General features: G+C 36.2%; 1 protein-coding gene and 1 pseudogene across 1 annotated transcript in view; one reads left to right on the top strand and one right to left on the bottom strand.

The window, feature by feature from the left end:
• tep1 (telomerase-associated protein 1) overlaps positions 1-11669 on the bottom strand; it is a 32804-nt gene extending 21135 nt beyond the window's left edge. The window contains exons 1-22 of the mRNA XM_016280508.1: positions 11581-11669; positions 9003-9540; positions 8629-8799; positions 8130-8279; positions 7506-7670; positions 7223-7360; positions 6992-7063; positions 6755-6876; positions 6496-6653; positions 6299-6408; positions 6131-6209; positions 4982-5174; positions 4616-4835; positions 4308-4460; positions 3778-3858; positions 3566-3687; positions 3353-3430; positions 2720-2866; positions 1619-1910; positions 1007-1128; positions 733-846; positions 538-655 (exon numbers count right to left, since the gene is read on the bottom strand). Of these exons, the coding sequence (XP_016135994.1) occupies positions 538-655; positions 733-846; positions 1007-1128; positions 1619-1910; positions 2720-2866; positions 3353-3430; positions 3566-3687; positions 3778-3858; positions 4308-4460; positions 4616-4835; positions 4982-5174; positions 6131-6209; positions 6299-6408; positions 6496-6653; positions 6755-6876; positions 6992-7063; positions 7223-7360; positions 7506-7670; positions 8130-8279; positions 8629-8799; positions 9003-9530 (3333 nt within the window). The 5' untranslated portion in view covers positions 9531-9540; positions 11581-11669. The remainder of the gene's footprint in view (positions 1-537; positions 656-732; positions 847-1006; positions 1129-1618; positions 1911-2719; positions 2867-3352; positions 3431-3565; positions 3688-3777; positions 3859-4307; positions 4461-4615; positions 4836-4981; positions 5175-6130; positions 6210-6298; positions 6409-6495; positions 6654-6754; positions 6877-6991; positions 7064-7222; positions 7361-7505; positions 7671-8129; positions 8280-8628; positions 8800-9002; positions 9541-11580) is intronic.
• On the top strand, positions 11669-14507 carry LOC107591429 (mannose-binding protein C-like; annotated as a pseudogene).
• The last annotated feature ends 3615 nt before the right edge of the window (positions 14508-18122 follow it).

Genomic DNA, 18122 nt, shown 5'->3' with positions numbered 1-18122 from the left:
GGGGGGGGGGGGGGGGGGGGGGTGTATAAGGGTCCATATGTCAAGAAAAAAATTTATCAAATAAATTATGAAATGTGCAAACATGATGATAAATAGATTAACACGAAAAGAAAAAAACTATTTTAAAAGCAAAAATTATTTAGTAAAAAACAGAACATTCAATAATTAAATAGAAAATATAATATATAATATAATAATATAAATATTATCTACTGCCCTACGTTTCATTTTCCAATTAGGCCAGAAGGCGGGATCAAATCTGTTGTCTGTCAGATTTTTGAGACACTGTCATTGGCCAAGGCTGACAGATTTCTGAATATGTAGATTGCAGAATATCCCGATTCCTTTATTATAAATATTATTTTTAATATTAATATAATTTTAATATAATATTATTATAAAATTGATTTGGATATATAATTGATCAAATATAATTGAGTACTGAATTTAAAAAAAGTTATATATTTTCAGTTGAGCCATTTTTGTATCAAACTGCAGACTCATAGTCTCTAGTCTCAAGCAGAATCATAGTCTGACCTCCACAAAGAGCTGCTGTATGACTTCCCAGATATCCTCCAGCGCTGCCTTCCCAAAGTCCTCCAGGCCTTTCAGATAGGGCTTTCCATCCACCACCCCACCCCATTCACAGGGATAACTAAGAGAATATGAAGCAGTGAAAAAACAAATACATAAATACTCACTATGCTGACAAAACAAATATACTGAACTCACTTTTCTGTCACTTTGAAGTCGTTGTTCCGGATCCATGTTTTCAGGCTGTTCATTTTAGCTTCAGCTTCTTTGGATTCTGCCACAAAGTCTGTCCTCCATGCCACTGGCACCGAACTAAACACAAACACATGAAATGTATCTAATGTAAATCACAGAGCCTCAGAAACATCAGCTTGCAGTTGATGTTGTGTTTTCCATTATTTAATTCCTAGGCTGCCGTCTGTAAACTACAAAATGAATCCAGTCAGCAGATAAATAATAAATGAATGTATACCTGGCGAGACGAGGTGATCTGAAGTAGAAGAACACGCGGCTCTGGGCAGAGTCTGGATACAGAGCTTGAAACTGTCGAATCTCCATTTCAGTGATGGATAACCCATCAGGCGCAGAGTTCAGCTGGCAGAGTGAAGCATGAAAACAATTCATGAGACTTTAGGACAAGGATAAACAGGATATTAAATATCCTGTATCAAGAAACACTTCTTATTAAACTCAATTTTGAAAATGTTGAAAGTTGTGCTGCTTAATATTTTTGTGGAAACAATTATCTTTTTTCAAGAATCTATGTTGTGTAGGAAGTTTAAAAAAGGAGTTATATGTTATAAATATCTTTACTCTCACTTTTGGTCAATTTAATGCATTCTTGCTTAAAGTCTTAATGTCTTTAAATAATAATAATAATAACAACAATTTCCCCAAGCTTCTGAACAGTAGCATACTTTATTTTTATTTTTTTTTGCCTCTCTTATTTAGCTTGCAACTTTCTGGCCAACGTTAACTCTGGTTAACATTAAACTTGTTATGCAGCAAGACTGTACGTGATTAATAATAATCACCTGGATCACACTTTTAATAAAGCATCTATCAGACAAATAAATGTAATTACCCAGCTGTATTGAGGAAGCTCAGGTAGGGTGGGGCAGGGCGGCACAAGGCCGTATCTCTCTCCCAGAATCCCGAGCAGCAGCTGGCTGCGGCAGACCTCCCACAGACAGAGCTCCACAGCACGGTTAGACTCCTCCTCTGTGACGCCCCAGCGCAGCTCCACTTCCTGCAGGTAGAGGTAGTGCAGAGCAGCTCGTCTCCTGAGCTCGGGAAACACGCTACGCACAAGAACATCCCTCTCCGCATGCATGTCCCTGAACGTAGAAGAGATGAACACTCGCACACCCTTCCATCTATGAAAAGAGAGAAAAGAGAACTGATGAAGACAGGTTTTATTCAGTATTTCATTTCCAACAGTGTTGGGGAAAGTTACTTTTAAACGTAATGCATTACAATATTGTGTTACTCCCTAAGAAAGTAACTAATTGCGTTACTTACCTTTTATTTAAAAGCAATGCGTTATGTTACTTTTGCATTACTTTTTTTCATCTGGCCTGCTTGTTTGTTTTTAATATTAAAAATAAAAAGCCCTTTCTCATCAAAAGTGAAATGAATAAGCCTCAGGCTGAAGGAATTAAATACATAAAGGATTTTTGTGTTAACATTTATTTATTGCAGATTTGCATAATATTCTGAGTTTGCTTTTCACTGTTTTTATTCATTTTGAGAAATACTGAATCTGTTTTTGTGCAAGTGAGACGAGTAAATGCATGTTTACATTTAGTCTAGAACTACAGTAAATATCGTGTTTACACAGCGCACACAACACCTCTGCACTTACTCTCTATTTCTCTCAACACAGGGACAGGAGAGCTGTCAGTCAATAAATAGGAAAGCAAAGTTACTGGTGTTACTTATTTGAAAAAGTGACTCAAATATTTGATTGTAAATTTTAAAAAGTTATGCGTTACTTTAATAATTACTTGAAAAAAAGTAATCGGATTACGTAACTCGCGTTACCCCCAACAATGGTTTTCAATGTACTAATGACCTGTCTGGACTCCACTGGAATATATGCTAGACCACAACCACCGAACATAAAGTGATTGATGAACATTTTCTTTAATACAAGTAACTCGTGGATTTTTTTTTGTGGTTATACTTGAACTTTGGTGTTGCTGGCAGTGAGATGACATCGGCAGCTCGCTCAGGTTCAGTTTTGCGCCCCTGTGGTGGCGGGATGTTATAGACTCTGTCCATGTGCTCCACATGCTGCAGCATCCTTGAGGAGCCTCTCTCTGAGACAAACCTACGACCACAAAACAAATCTAAATGAACATCTGAAACTCCAGCCATTGTCTATCAGATTAGATTCAAAAGTAAAGTAGTAAGTAAAATACATTGTTATTTACAAACTAATGCTGAAATTATTTTCAGCATTGAAAATAATTAGAAGAATTTTTCTTGAGCACCAATTCAGTATATTAGAATGATTTCTGATGTATCATGTGACACTGAAGACTGGAGTAACGGCTGCTGAAAATTCAGTTTTGTCATCAAAGGAATAAGTTAAATTTTTAAAAGTTACTATATGTGATAATATTTCATAATATTACTGTTTTGACTGTATTTAACGCAGCCTTTGTGAGCAAAACAGACATCTACAAAAACATTTTAATAAATCTTACCAACCCCAACCTTAGATCCTAAACTAGCTCTTGCTGACAACTCCATGCTTTTTCACAAGAAATAACATATATTAAGTATGACATAAGATTTCAGCTAAAGATCTTACTTCAGGATCTGCTCGCTAAACCCCCAAAGCTCTATAATGTTGGAACTCAGTTTGTATTTCAAATTTTCATTTGGAGACCTGTTCAAAACAAACAATAAAATATTTATTTGCAACTACAGCAAATGTTACCACATATCCAAGCAGCAGACATTTGAATGAAAATAAGTAAATTTTCAATTTGGGCAAATGGAGAACAAGTTCCACAAAACGTACATGTTTCCGAGCAGCACATCTATCACAACAGCATCACGGTTGATATCTTGCCGATAGTTATTGAGATCCGCCATTAAATAACTGTCGGTGTATTCATTTTCAAACACAACTATACGATCCAGCTGTGAAGGAAGATGTTATAACAGACATGTCATGTGCAAAATAATTGTAATTAATTCTGGTATAATAAGAAATATAAAAGGGGCTCACACCTTTGTTTTCTCTTCAGTTAGCTTAGTGAACAGTGTTGCAGGAGACATAAATTCGGATTGTACATTGTCATCATTAAAATCCTGAGAGAAAGAGGGACAGCGAGAGACAGAGAATAAAACAAAAAAAGGAGTGAAATCATCAAAAAATTATGTACTTAAGAAGAACATCAAAAAGCATTGTAACTTGTAACTTTACATGCTTATTTCCACTCTTTACATTTAGTTTAAAACACTAATAATTTAATATCACAGTTAAAATCAATCTTTAATGAATCTCAAAATGAATATCCATTTTCATTCTGTACATTAAAATATCATGATGCCCAACTTCACTTGTAGAATTACTGATTTTATCTTTATTTTATTCTATTCATAGTGTTTTATTATACATTTTATGTTATTTTAATGTTTTATTTTTAAGAGTTTTATTTTAATGTAACTATTTTATTAAATAGAAAAAAAATGTGTAAAAGGGCTGCTTGTATATTATTGTATATATTGTATATTCAGAATAAAAGGGAAATTCTTACCTCCACTTGCTTCACTGCTTGTCTCACATTATCAAAAATGATGTCAGACTTCAGCTTGACCTCCTGGAGACCTTCATGTCTATGTAGCATGACTCGGGAATCTTCGCTACAGTAGTTAATCATCATGCATAAAAGCATTGTAGCTTCCTGTACCTGCAGAACATATGGTTCACAATATGTTTCATTTATACTAGAAGCCTAATTTCTAAAATGTAACAAAATTATAATCCACAGTCACTCTGAAAAAAAACATAAAAGCAAAACTGTATTGTACTGGTAACCTAAACAATAAGATGTCCATAACTGACCGATGCTGAGAGTTTATTCTCATCAATGTCTTCGGTGCTTTCAGGGGGCAAGCAGACATCATCAGCACCACTCCAGTTCCGACCCTCTGAAATATTAGCCTTACAGATCACAAGAGTGCGTCCAGGGAGAGGCGGGATGTTATACTTGCAGGAGATCTGCACAGCTTTCTCCAAAGCACAGCAGTACTTGTTCAGAAGCTCCTGAGTGTACAGCCTCTGACTAACAAATTACATCACAAAAAACAAAGTCAATGCAGGGGTAAAATGAACTAAACTTGTTTATTATAGTAGTATTTTTTGATCCAAAATCTTAATACTACGTAAAGGTTTTGTTTAATATTACACAAAAAATTCAGCAATACACACTTTGCTTTTTTCAGGAGATTGCGTTTGATATTGAATATGCGGTAGACGAAGGGAACTCTCATTGTAATCCTCAGTCTCTTGCGTGCGGTTGTTTCCCATTTGTATCGTCGGAATCGTTTGCTTTTCGGGAATTTCTTAAGAACCCCTTGCAGGATCTCCCTGGAGCTTGGCATCTCGACCGCAGGCCCACCAGCTGAAAAGGGAGAACATGTCACTCAAACTTCCTCAGGCGCAGGTCTATCGAAGACACTGTGGGAATGTGCTCTCTCATTTAGGCAAGGCAAGTTTATTTATATAGCACATTTCATACACAATGGTAATTCAAAGTGCTTTACATAAAAGAAAAGAAAGTGACAATAATACAAAAAATAATCACAGATTCAGTGAGCATATCTGCAATGTATTTAGGTCCTAGGCCATTGAGTGATTTATAAACGAGTAAAAGTACTTTTAAATCAATCCTAAATGTAACTGGAAGCCAGTGTAAGGACCTAAGGTGTGATTTGCTCAGATTTTCTGGTTCTAGTCAGAATTCTGGCAGCAGCGTTCTGGATGAGCTGCAGCTGTCTAATGGTCTTCTCGTGAAGGCCGGTGAGAAGACCATTACAATAGTCCACCCTGCTGGTGATAAAGGCATGAATAAGTTTCTCCAAGTATTGACTGGAAACAAAACCTCTAATTCTAGCAATGTTTTTTTTAGATGATAGTATGCTCATTTAGTTACTGCTTTGACATGACTACTGAAACTAAGGTCTGCCTCCAGAATCACACCAAGATTCCTTAGTGTGATTAATATTTAGATTTATTTAGATTAATATGGATTCATCGACATCCAGTGAGATCCAAAATTTTGTAGATTAAAATACAAAATTTCCCTAAAATACCATAACTACATCTTTCATTAGGACAAAATTCTTTGTACACTACTGTTCAAAAGTTTTTGAAAGAAAGATGCTCAGCAAAGCTGCATTTATTTGATTAAAAATATACTAAAAACAGTTTAACTGTGAAATGGTATTACATTTTAAAATAACTCCTTTCTATTTTAATATATTTTAATATGTAATTTATTATTACAAAACTGCATTTTAAGCTATAATTTGACTGGTTGACTGTTGATCCAGGTACATCCTTCATACATAAACTTACCAAATTTACTGAGCTCCAAAATGACTTTATATGCAGACAGGAAACGGAAAGGAAACTGCCTGCTCTGGATTACAGCATTCTGGAAGATTAAACACCATAAACCCATAAATTACTTCATCATGCTACATACGTTTCAGTGTGCAAAAGACTGAATTAAGAGATGCTCACCTTCGAGGTCAGTCTGTTGAGGATCTTAGTATGATGTTTCTCACTGATGCCCACAGAGATCATGTTCCTCAGGTTCCTCAGCATTGCCATAAAAGGAAGAGACTTTCCATCTGCAATTACAAAAAACATACACAAGTTTGAGTAGATGTTCAAGAATTAAGACAGTTAATGACCCAGTGCATGTCCCTCATTCACACCGATGAGTTTCTCCCAGGTGGCAGCTTTGTTTCCCTCCTGACTAAGTTTGCATTCCCACGTGTCGGGCTGCTTAAGTTTCATTGGCTTTCCAGCTCTCTCTCTCTCCCAAACCCCACTAAGACCACTGCGAGAGAAGGCCTTCAGATCACTCGGGTATCTGCATGCAAAGACAGACAACAAACATGCTCACACGTGGCTGGAAGTTACACTGGACTGAGGATATTGGCAAAAATGTGTATGCCAGCTTGTAGGACTAACTTCTTTCCCAGAATGGCCATGACATGTTCTGCAGGTTCTTTGATGTGAAGGCGCTTTATCATTTTCTTGAGGCTGAATTCACTCTGTTTTTTATCCTTTGCAGTACGATTCTGGCTCTCCAACTGTATCAAAACATGCAGAACTGCATCATAAGATGTTCAGTAGTGACAATGTGCAATAGTAATTTGTAATGTTATGTAACGTCAAACAGATCAAACTAAACACAACAAAGCTCACATATTTTTTGAGAATGGAGTCATCAACTCTGACAAGGTCACCCCATATTTTCCACTGTGCAGCAGAGTTTTTCTGAAAGTAGAGGGATAGGAAACAAAAGCATTTTAAAAGTGATGTTGACTGGAAAAAATCTAAAAAGAAATCATATGTTATGATGTGTGCAACACTGAAAATATGGTATTCAAAATTTCTTAATGTAAACGTTTTTAAAAGTTTTTTTTGACATATTACCTCTCCTTTATTTCGTTTCTTGTTGTGTTTGCAGCGATGCTTCCGTGTATTGTATTTGGTCAGCTGATATTCAGTGAACTGCTTAAATTTATCCACTAGAGCTTTTTTCAGGCAGGAGGGTAAAGATTTACTGAAACACTGCACAAAAACATTTAAAAAGCATGAAAAAACAAGAATACTACAATAGGAGCAAAATAAAATCCTTATTTAAACATCAACCATGTTAAAACCGTAATCGGCATATGAATATGGTACGAGTAAGATATTTAATATTAACACTTACCGTGCTATAGATTCTTGTCACCTCCAGCCAATCAGATGGCAGCTGTACAGCAGCACAAAAGTATCTTCTCAAGTGTGGCTTAGAACCAGGCAGATGGGCCGCCAGTGCCAGCAGGAAGTTGGCTGTGATACGAATGTTTAGTTCCTGCCTAGTATAGACTGCAACCTAAATCCAATGCAAATACGCAAAACTAGTTTTGAAATTAAGTTTGACATATAAGAGGTCATTGTACTATAAAAACATCCTGTTTTATGTTTCAAAGTTTCAAAACTCAAAAATGTCTAATTTTCAGAAATGTACTTACGATGTGCGCAAATTGGTGGGTGGGGCTAAACAGGTTGTGATGTTGAAGCAGGCATTGATCTTTAGCCACACTATTAGCAGGCAGTATTTAGCCACACTATTACGTCATAAAGTGTTACATTCCACAACCTGTCGTTTTGGCAGATTGGCTTCAATGCAAGCTGTTTTTAAGACTAATGAGGAAGTTTTGAACCTTACAGGATGTTTTTAAAGCATTTTATATATCAAATGATCAAGGGAATTTTGATTTCTCAGTTCATTAACCCTTTTAACACTTGACAACATAACCCCCACACACTCACACAGGCAAAAAACGCCAACCTTTAGGAGAAACTCAGGGTCTTCTGTGGTAATCTCTGTGGCCAGAATCTTAATAATGGCCCACACACTCCTCTTCTTATCCCAGTCTTTCTGGCCTGGGGTACAGCTCTTATTGACAAGGGAGCAGCATACCATATTCAGCAGGTTGTTCTGAAGGACAAACAAAAGAACTGTCACATAAGAAATGTTGACTGATTTCAAATATTATATTATAATATATTATATATAAAGCTCATTCATTAATCAATTCATGTTAATTAAGGCTACCCAAATGTTACTGTGAAAATTCCAAACAATCTGAATTATCCACACCTTTATGATATAGGGTATAAAGGGAAAATAAAAGACTAAATTTAACATGCACATGTGTGCAGACTGTCTAAATATAATCACCAAAGAATGCATATAAACAAAGCTAAAAATAAATAAGTAGGGCTAGCACATTATTAACCATTATTTAGGTTCACACAAACCCTAGAATTGTGCTCACTCGACTCACCTTTCTGTCCCTCAATTCCACAAGATGCTCATCCTCGCTTGCTTCAAGCACCCCAAACTCCTCATGAGGAGCACCAGTCTGCTCCCCCTCACCATCTAAATCCATATTCAGAACAGGCATCTCAGAAGACAGCTTCTGGTCATCCTCTTCCAAGCTTTCATGACTCGCATCCTATTAAGATGTACAGAGAGAATATAGTTAACTATATTTGCATTTCCCAAAGAAAATACCCATCCTTGCAAGGTATTTGTAAGTAAATATAAGTAACGAAAGTAAAAATTTCTGGAGGCGGAATTAAAAATAAATCTGAAAAAAATGATGCTACATTAATTTACATACATTCTTACAAAGCATTAGAAGAAATCACTCTATACCTGTCTAGGCTCCTCACTAGATCCCAGCAGCCCGTCAGGTGAGAAAAGCATGTCTTCACCTTCTCTCTTTTCATTTGAGATTGCTTTATTCTCCATTGAAGGTGACGGATAGGAGCAGAGAGGTGGGGCAGCACTGGGAGTTGACATTTTGGAGTAAGAGAGTAAAGGATTATGGGAATAGGAGGAGGCTAAAGAGGATGAGACTGGAAAATGAAGTGAAGGCTCCATTATGAGGGTATTCTTAGTGCTCAGCAGAGAGGAGGAAGAGGATTGTGAGCTCATCGTTGTGGATGACAGAAGAGAGGAGGTGGCCATGGTGGAGGACAGGCTGGTTGGCTGGAGTGCTGGACATTGTGAGGAGATGGAGGTCTGCTTGGCCCAGGATGGAGATGTGTGCTGATGCTGAGACAATACTGAGGGTGCTTGAGCCAGAAAGCGATTTTCCAGCCTTGAACTGCTATAGTTTCGCTGTAGTCTGGCATCTGTGTTTGCCTTCAGATCAGTCTGAAGGGGAGCCGGAGTCTTCATTTCTGTTTGGCCGAAGAAAGGAGAAACACAGAACAGGAAATTATGGTTTTATCTAGAGACACTGCAAATGCTAAAAGTACAGCACCAAACTGATTCTTGAGACAGGGCACAAAATACGTCCCACAAAATTTCCTGCAAATTAGATTTAAATAATAAACCTCCTTGAAACTACCTGTCAGAAGGCAAAACAGCAGCATACATTGTTTCAAGATAAAACGCTACTATATCCTGGTCACACACACTTTTTTAAAGGCCTCTTTCCATGTTTTACCTTTTTTAGTTCAACAAGATCATACAAGCTCTGATGAGTTTTACGTTTTTGCATATAATCTAAAGTAATTGTGCTAACTGACAGATTTTTTTTTTAATTGTTTGGGATTTTAGATAATTTTCCTCTTTTTAATTAGGCCCTATTAGTAGCTAGCAACATTAGAAAAACAAAATATCTACAGCTTGTAATACATGTGTGATAATGATGATGATACTACTACTACTACTACTAATAATAATAATAATAGCCTATTTCAACACTCAATACCATAAACTGTCAATCCTGTGAGATTTTCTGTTTAAAGGTGAAGACAATTCAGTACAATAATCAAAAATAACTAGGACTGACAAGCATGGGTGTGTCTCATGCAAACAACATTGTAGACACACCTGGAAAATCCAACAAGCTGCCTCCACTCCTTTTCACCTTGTTTATTTAATTCCAGCTTCTTTACGTACTGGTCTTACTGGTATCATTTCCCCTCTCAACTGCCAGCAAAGTGATGTACCTTATCCCTATGCCGTTTGCCTTCCCTTCGAATTAAACACGTACGCTCTTTAGATTTCTGAATGAGTTGTAAAGTTCACTTTACAGGGCACTTACGGTCAATCGAAGCGTACCAAGTGGCAGTGAGTCTGGGACAAAGTCCTCTATCTTAGCTGATAATCAATGAAGAACAATCTTTGTCTTCGCAGTGTCTGTTCTATATTGCCACATACATAAGATAAAGATTCATCAGCACTCCCTCATTTCTACATTTTTAGAATTATTTATTTTTTATTTACCTTTATTTAACCAGGAAATTAAAAATCTTTTCAGATTTAAAATCTCATTTACAAGAGGGTCCTGGCCAAGATAGGCAGCACATTTAGTTACACATAAAACAAAATGCATTCGTTTACATACACAGAAACATACACAAATCACAAGTCACGTAAAAAAGCTTGTTCCTTAAAATGTTTCATATCGCGTTTAATAATAATAATAATACATGGTTTAGGTTTGGGAATGTTTGTATTCCTAACAACAACACAGTGGTTACTTATATCATTTGCAAATACAGATGCTATGGAATATTTATGAGGGACATTAGTTATAATTAAATCAATTAATGATGAGTTTTTAGGACATTTAAAATTTGGTCTAGTAGGACTATTTACTATCTGAAAAAGATTCATTGAATTACAGTATGCTTTTAGATCATCAGATACTGGTTGTAACCAGTTCCAATTTAAATCACCGATCAGGACTAATTCTTTAGGGTCTAGATCTGATATAATCTGTGTCAAGGAAGATAAGATTTCATTTACTGCTGAAGGTGGACTATAGCATCCAACTAAAGTAATATTGCAGGTTTTAGAAACCTCAATATTTAAAGCTAAAAGATCAAATAGATTTTTTGCCGATTTAGATAAAAGCATATTCGTACTATATTTAGTTTTAATAAAAACTGCAACTCCACCTCCTCTATTAGATCGATCAGCCCTATAAACATTATAACCAACAATGCTTAAGTCCTTATTTGAAACAGAATTTTTTTAACCATGTCTCCGATAAAACCATAATACCGAGAATCACTTCTTTATGGTCATAAATGTGCACAAACATAACAGACAAACAAGTAGAGAGTTGTCTGTCTGACACTGATTATTGTGATTATTGACAGGAAAATCTCCAAGCAACACTGTTGTAAATAAACGCATGCACTATATTTGGATTATTAAGTGATACATGGTTCATTCAGTGGTGTGACTAAACAAAATAAAGAAAATACCTCACCTTTAACGCTTTGTGATCAGGTATTTGTGTAAAATCAAGTAAACTGCCGACTGCATCTCACGGGTGAAACTAGATAACTTCCTCACCGATGTATTTCACTACCGTAATGAACCGAATATAGACGCATGTATGGTTGAGAGGGCGTCTACGGAAGTTCTAAGCGGCCATGCATTATTTTTTTTCCCTTCGTGTAATCTCGTTATAACGACTTATTTTCTCGTTATATCGACATAACGAGAGTTGTTTTCTCGTTATAACGACTTAATTTTCTCGTGATCTCGACATAAAAAAGTTGTTCACTAAGTTACAAAACTGCGCCAACAGGTGGCCCTATTGACCTGAATATAACTGATGGGGTGTTGTAGGCTATACTGTATGTCCACTTTACTGTACGCGTTTGGGATAGAATATGAACGACCTCGTGATCGCTATAATTTGTACAGTATTGTTCATAAGTCGTTATAACGAGAAAACAACTCTCGTTATGTCGATATAACGAGAAAACAAGAAGGAAAAAAATAATAATGCATGGCCGCTTAGAACTTCCGTAGGCATCTCATATTTAGAAAAAGAAAATTCTTTCTTCACTCACATGAGCAGTTTAAGCCTTATTCGGACGGTAATTGTTTTGCTGGAAAGTGTTTAAAAGAACAATACTTCATAACTGCTCCACCACAGCGACTGGGAGCAGAAAGAAAAGAAAAGCACGTAAACATTAGAAATGGGTATTTATTATGGCAGCAGCAGGTATGCAATACAATTTTAAAATGTGTATTATAAACATATATAGTTCTTAGCAATGCATATTTCTAATCAAAAATTAAGTTTTGATATTTTTTCGGTAAGAAATTTACAAAATACCTTCATGGAACATGATCTTTATCCTAATAAATTCTGACATAAAAGAAAAATCCATCATTTGACACATAAAGTATGTTGTTGGCTATTGCTACAAATATACCCGTGCAACTTATGACTGGTTTTGTGGTCCAGGGTCACATATTATAATTGTAACCATTTACCAAGGAGGCCTCTTCAGGCATGATGCTTTCTGAGCCTAAAAAAAAGCCCACTCCACATGAGTACATTGTGTGGGAAGTATATCTGAGAGAAAGAGCTCTTTTTCAGAAAAGGAAATTCACAACAACAAACCCCTAAGATTTAAAGCAAGAAGACCCTCCTTTCTTCAGTCAGTTGTGTGATTTTAGTCTTGTGGACTTGTTGGGCAACAGACATTGCATCACTTGGACTCCTCCATTGATGAACTAGTAAGAATTTGAATGTTATTTGAAAAGAGCTGAGAATAATTGCAGTAAATCTACGAAAGAAAGATGCCATGCTTACCACCAGGGCATCCAAGATGTAGGTGACTTTGTATCTTCAGTAGAACACAAATGAAGATTTTTATCTCAAACCGTTGCCGTCTGTCAGTCAATTAATGGAAGTGAATGGGAATCATGGCTTTGAGAGTAAAAAAAAACATACACAAACAAAATCAAATTAAACCCTGCGGCTCGTGACGATACATTGATGTGTAAAGACATGAAACGATCGGTCTGTGCAAGAAACTGAACAGTATTTATATCGTTTTTTACCTCTGATTCACCGCAATGTCTGAACTGTCCTGAGCGCGTTCGGGTCTTCTTCTTCTACTTATAAGTGCATTACCACCACCTATCTCTCAAATGGACCATTGACACTCTATCAAACCTCCTCCTGCCCAAACTAACTCAGCTCTCCGTGCCCACCTCTGTCTGTCAGTGGATCAACAGCTTCCTGACAGACAGGCAGCAGCTAGTGAGGCTGGGAAAATACACATCCAGCACCCATATAACCAGCACTGGAGCTCCTCAGGGTCGTGTTCTCTCCCCTATGTGTAAACATACCTGGCAATAAAGCTCATTCTGATTCTGATTCTGATTCTATCCACAATCTCAATTAGGAGTGTCAATGGTCCATTTGAGAGATAGGTGGCAGTAATGCACTTATAAGTCTGCGATCTGCCGTGAAGCAAGAAGAAGAAGAAGAAGACGCATCACTCGCCGGCTGAAGAAGAAGACCCGAACGCGCTCAGGACAGTTCAGACATTGCAGGGAAACAGAGGTAAAAAAAAACTATATACTGTAAATACTGTTCAGTTTCTTGCACACACCGATCGTTTCGTGTCTTTACACATCAATGTATCGTCACAAGCCGCAGGGTTTAATTTGGTTTTGTTTGTGTATGATTTTTTTACTCTCATTCACTTACATTAAATGACTGACAGACTGCAACGGTTTGAGTTAAAAATCTTCATTTGTATTCTACTGAAGAAACAAAATCATATACATCTTGGATGCCCTGGGGGTAAGCAGATAAACATCAAGTTTTTATTTTTGGGTGAACTATCCCTTTAAAGCTGTTCCTCAAGGCTCTTCTGTTCCTTTAGTTTGCACTGCAGCTGTTGGTTTGAGCTGAACCTCAGAACCTGAACTGTCCTGCATATGGTGGAGTTCCTGGCACTCCTGGACACAACGGTCTTGGTTTTGGTGGAATAATGGTTTTGCCCAGATCTTTTATAGAAAACGAAGCGTTTTTGAAATTAGTAGTATCCAGTGGTTTAAGTAGTAAGAAGCCATACATTGGAGTCTCAGACAGAGAAACAGAGGGACGTTTTGTGGACCCTGAGGGGAAGCAATTGACTTTTACCAACTGGGGTCTTGGTCAGCCTGATGACTATAAGGGACTACAAGACTGTGGTGTTATAGAGGACTCTGGCTTGGGATGATGGCAGTTGTGGTGATATGCATCCTATTATGTATGAAATAGACAACAAATAGAATGTATAACATTATACAGATCTGCAGTATTATGCTATAAACAGTGCACAGTTTAAATCCCATTGTCAGTCCTTCAAAAACTACAGTGCATATAAAATATACAAATAATTATTGCTATAAATATAGTTAAAAATTGATAAATAAACAGTTTATTATGACAATTTGTCATTTATCAAAGAGTGTCTCTTTTATTTCATTGCAAATCTGACAATAATTGTGTAACTGACAGTAGATCAAATAATTAAAACGAATGAAATTTTATAGGCTAGTAATTTTATTTTTATGTTTGTTTGTTTATAATGTTTGTTCTATGCCCTGCACAAATATGGCCAAGGTTATTCCCCAGTGAACTGTTTTGTTAGCGAAATTTGTAAGTGAACATATAGCTGATCAGAATCAGAATCAGAAGCAGAATGAGCTTTATTGCCAGGTATGTTTACACATACGAGGAATTTGTTCAGAAGCTTCCACAGTGTAACAGAATGACAGCGACAGAACAAAAACACAGATAATAAAAAAAATAAAAAATAAAATAGAACAAGTAAAATAAGGAATAAAAAATATACAAATCGACAATTGTATGTACAGGTATAGAACAATAGACAGTTGTATGTACAGGTATATTATGTGCATATCATATCACTTTAGATGCCCTATATTTGTAAAGTATAAAAAAAGAACAAACTGTAACACCACTACACTTTTTCAATTTTTTTCCACTACACCAGACACAAATGCTTTATCAGTTGGTAAATGCTCTAGTTCTGATGGCTAACGTAACAGTCATTAGCCTTTGGCTTTGAATGAAATAGCATATCAGTGACTTCACTCCTTCTGAGTTGGTGCACTCTATTTTTTGAAGAAATAACACAACCATTTAACCAGGGTGTCAATATATGGGAAGCTGGGACGGCCTACATGTGCGCATTGTGTGGGCTGTACATCCTGAGAGGAAGATCCGTTTTTCAGAATATGAGATTCACAACAACAAGCCCATCAGATTTAAAGGAAGAAAACCCTCCTTGTGGACTTGTTGAGCAACAGGCATTGGCTGTCACCTGGACTCCTCCATTAAACCTGTAAGTTTCTAATTGTTTTTTTGAGTATAACTGCAGTAAATCTATGAAAGAAAGAAAATACAGGAACAGTGAACCACTAAAGTGGCTTGAACTTAAACAGTAAATAGACATGAAAATGGATGGCAGTCATGCACAATGCTGTTTTATGTGTTAGTGCAATAATATCCTGATGGATTACATAAAGAAACATTTAGAAATAAGTTATTAAAGTTCTATAAATTTATTGTCCATGGAATAATTATAAAAGTGAATTAAATTAATTTCAATCAAGAATTACAAACTGATCAGGGTAATTTTTTTCTCAAAATCCCATTTGGGCAAGCTTTAAAGATTTGAAAATAAAAGACTTGGTCTGTCCTGAGGCAAATTATTCTGCTTAGTCCATTTGCAGTCACACCTTTCCTCTATATTCTCATGAGACTAATGAAGTTGGGTTAAAAGGATGTGTTCCTATTTTCATGCTGACTTAAGGGGAAATTTGTTGGATGGATTCACACCTAAATATTCGGAGCTGTTGAGCATAACTGCGTAGATAGAGACTGTTGTGATTCATCAATGTTCATTCACAACATTTTGTAAATTTTTTATCCTGCCACACAATTTAATATAGAATAATTTCCTCACATTTCAGAAAAATGAATAAAAAAGTATAGTAGCTAAAAGTCTTCAGTATAACTCACAATTCAGTTAGCTGTACGAATGAAGGGCTTCACACAAACACAAATTTTAAACTTTTAAAAAAAGAAACCCCGGATTGCAACCCCTTTATTTTGCAATAAAATCCTAATACACATAACTCAAGATAAATAAGTATATTTGCCTATAACTGATACATTGTCTGTTCTAGTGAATATGTCATTACGAGACAAACTGCAAACAAAAATGCTGTTTGTTTGAGTGATTGTTTATGATTTCTGTAAATTCTTTAAATAAAAAAACCTGACAGGCACAAGCTTTGTCTTTTTTTTTCATGCACTGATCAATTTTGAGATTTTGGGCTATTATGTGTCCATAACATGTCTTCTTTCTGACTAGTGGAAAAGACACAAGTATTATTTTATTACACAATTATCCATTTGCGTATAGATTTTCAAATACAATACATATTTTAAAGGCTGTTTTCTCAAAATGAGGTTTTTTTCCTGCTCTGACCCAAAAAACTCCACTTCAGAAGCATTTACATACAAACTTTACTGTTTTATTCCTATATTCTTAAGGTTTAAAGAGGGGTTTGTTTATATAACATTCACCTGATTTATTTATCATTTTATTCCTAAAAGCATGATTTTTTTTTCTGACTGTTGACAGTATTTTCAGTTCATGGAGTGATAAAAAGAGATACCAAAATCCCACTTTTTAAAAACCCTTAACTCTAATATGTCAACAAAATGAAGCAATTTTAAACCTGGCCTTATGCAGTGTTCAAATTTCTGTTCTGGAAATGCAAACGGATGCATTTTTTATTAAATAATGCCTCATTTGCATATTTAAACATATACAGTGTCTTAACATACTGTGATTAATTAACCGGAGAAGTATGGTAATATCTATTAGTTAAAGGGGTCATATGATGTTGCTAAAAAAATAACATTATTTTGTGTATTTGGTGTAATGAAATGTGTTTATGCGGTTTAAGGTTAAAAAAACACATAATTTTCCACATACACTCTTAAAAATAAAGGTGCTTCAAAAGGTTCTTCAAGCGATGCCATAGAAGAACCATTTTTGGTTCCACAAAGAACCATTCAGTCAAAGGTTCTTTAAAGAACCATCTCTTTCTTACCTTTTTGTAATCTGAAGAACCTTCTTTCGCCAACAAAGAACCTTTTGTGAAACAGAAAGGTTCTTCAGATGTTAAAGGTTCTTTATGGAACCATTTAGACAAAAAGGTTCTTCTATGGCATCGTGAAGCACCTTTATTACTGTACATTATTGTTGCTCCTCTATGCCCCGCCTTTCTGAAACGTGTCGATTGTTTACAAAGCTCATCGGTCTGAAAAGCGAGGTGTGCTCTGATTGGCCAGCTATTCAGTGCGTTGTGATTGGCCGAATACCTCAAGCGTGTGACGGAAATGTTACGCCTCTTACCATACTGTGATGCCCTGTCCCGGTGTGACGAGACAAACCAATAAAACCCATTACAAACAAGGCATTTGTTGCATCCAGAGGGAACATAATTATGGATTATAATGACTTATACTGTCTTTTTACGCGTTGCGTTGCATCGCGCCGCGTAAGCATAAAACCATGTCTGCATTTGTGATCGAAGAAACACAAACAACAAGAACTACTCTACACTGCTCAAAATTCACATTTGAATCATCAGTGGCAAATCCTTTAAATATGAAAACGTACTTACAGCCTGCGAGTCAGCATTATTTGTCAGAACAGCAGCATTGTAGGCTACTGGTTCAGGAACAGTCCTTGTCCTCCGGAAAATGCGCTGCACACATCTAAATATTTGGTTTGAACTGTTCTGGAACAGTGTTGTAAATACAACTTAACCACTGATGTCTAGTTTTGTCTTGTGAACTTGTGAAATCGCATCATATGACCCCTTTAAAAAATGTGGTGTCTTGCTTTAAGTTGACTGATTGGATCTAAAAAAAAAAAATCTCTCACGTTTTCCCATTGTGCACCACAG

This window comes from Sinocyclocheilus grahami, unplaced genomic scaffold (genome assembly GCF_001515645.1).
Source record: "Sinocyclocheilus grahami isolate Dianchi unplaced genomic scaffold, SAMN03320097.WGS_v1.1 scaffold141.1, whole genome shotgun sequence".
In the NCBI taxonomy this organism is placed as follows: Eukaryota; Metazoa; Chordata; class Actinopteri; order Cypriniformes; family Cyprinidae; genus Sinocyclocheilus; species Sinocyclocheilus grahami.
Note: the sequence above shows the minus strand (reverse complement) of the source record. Positions and strands in the feature narration are given on the sequence as shown.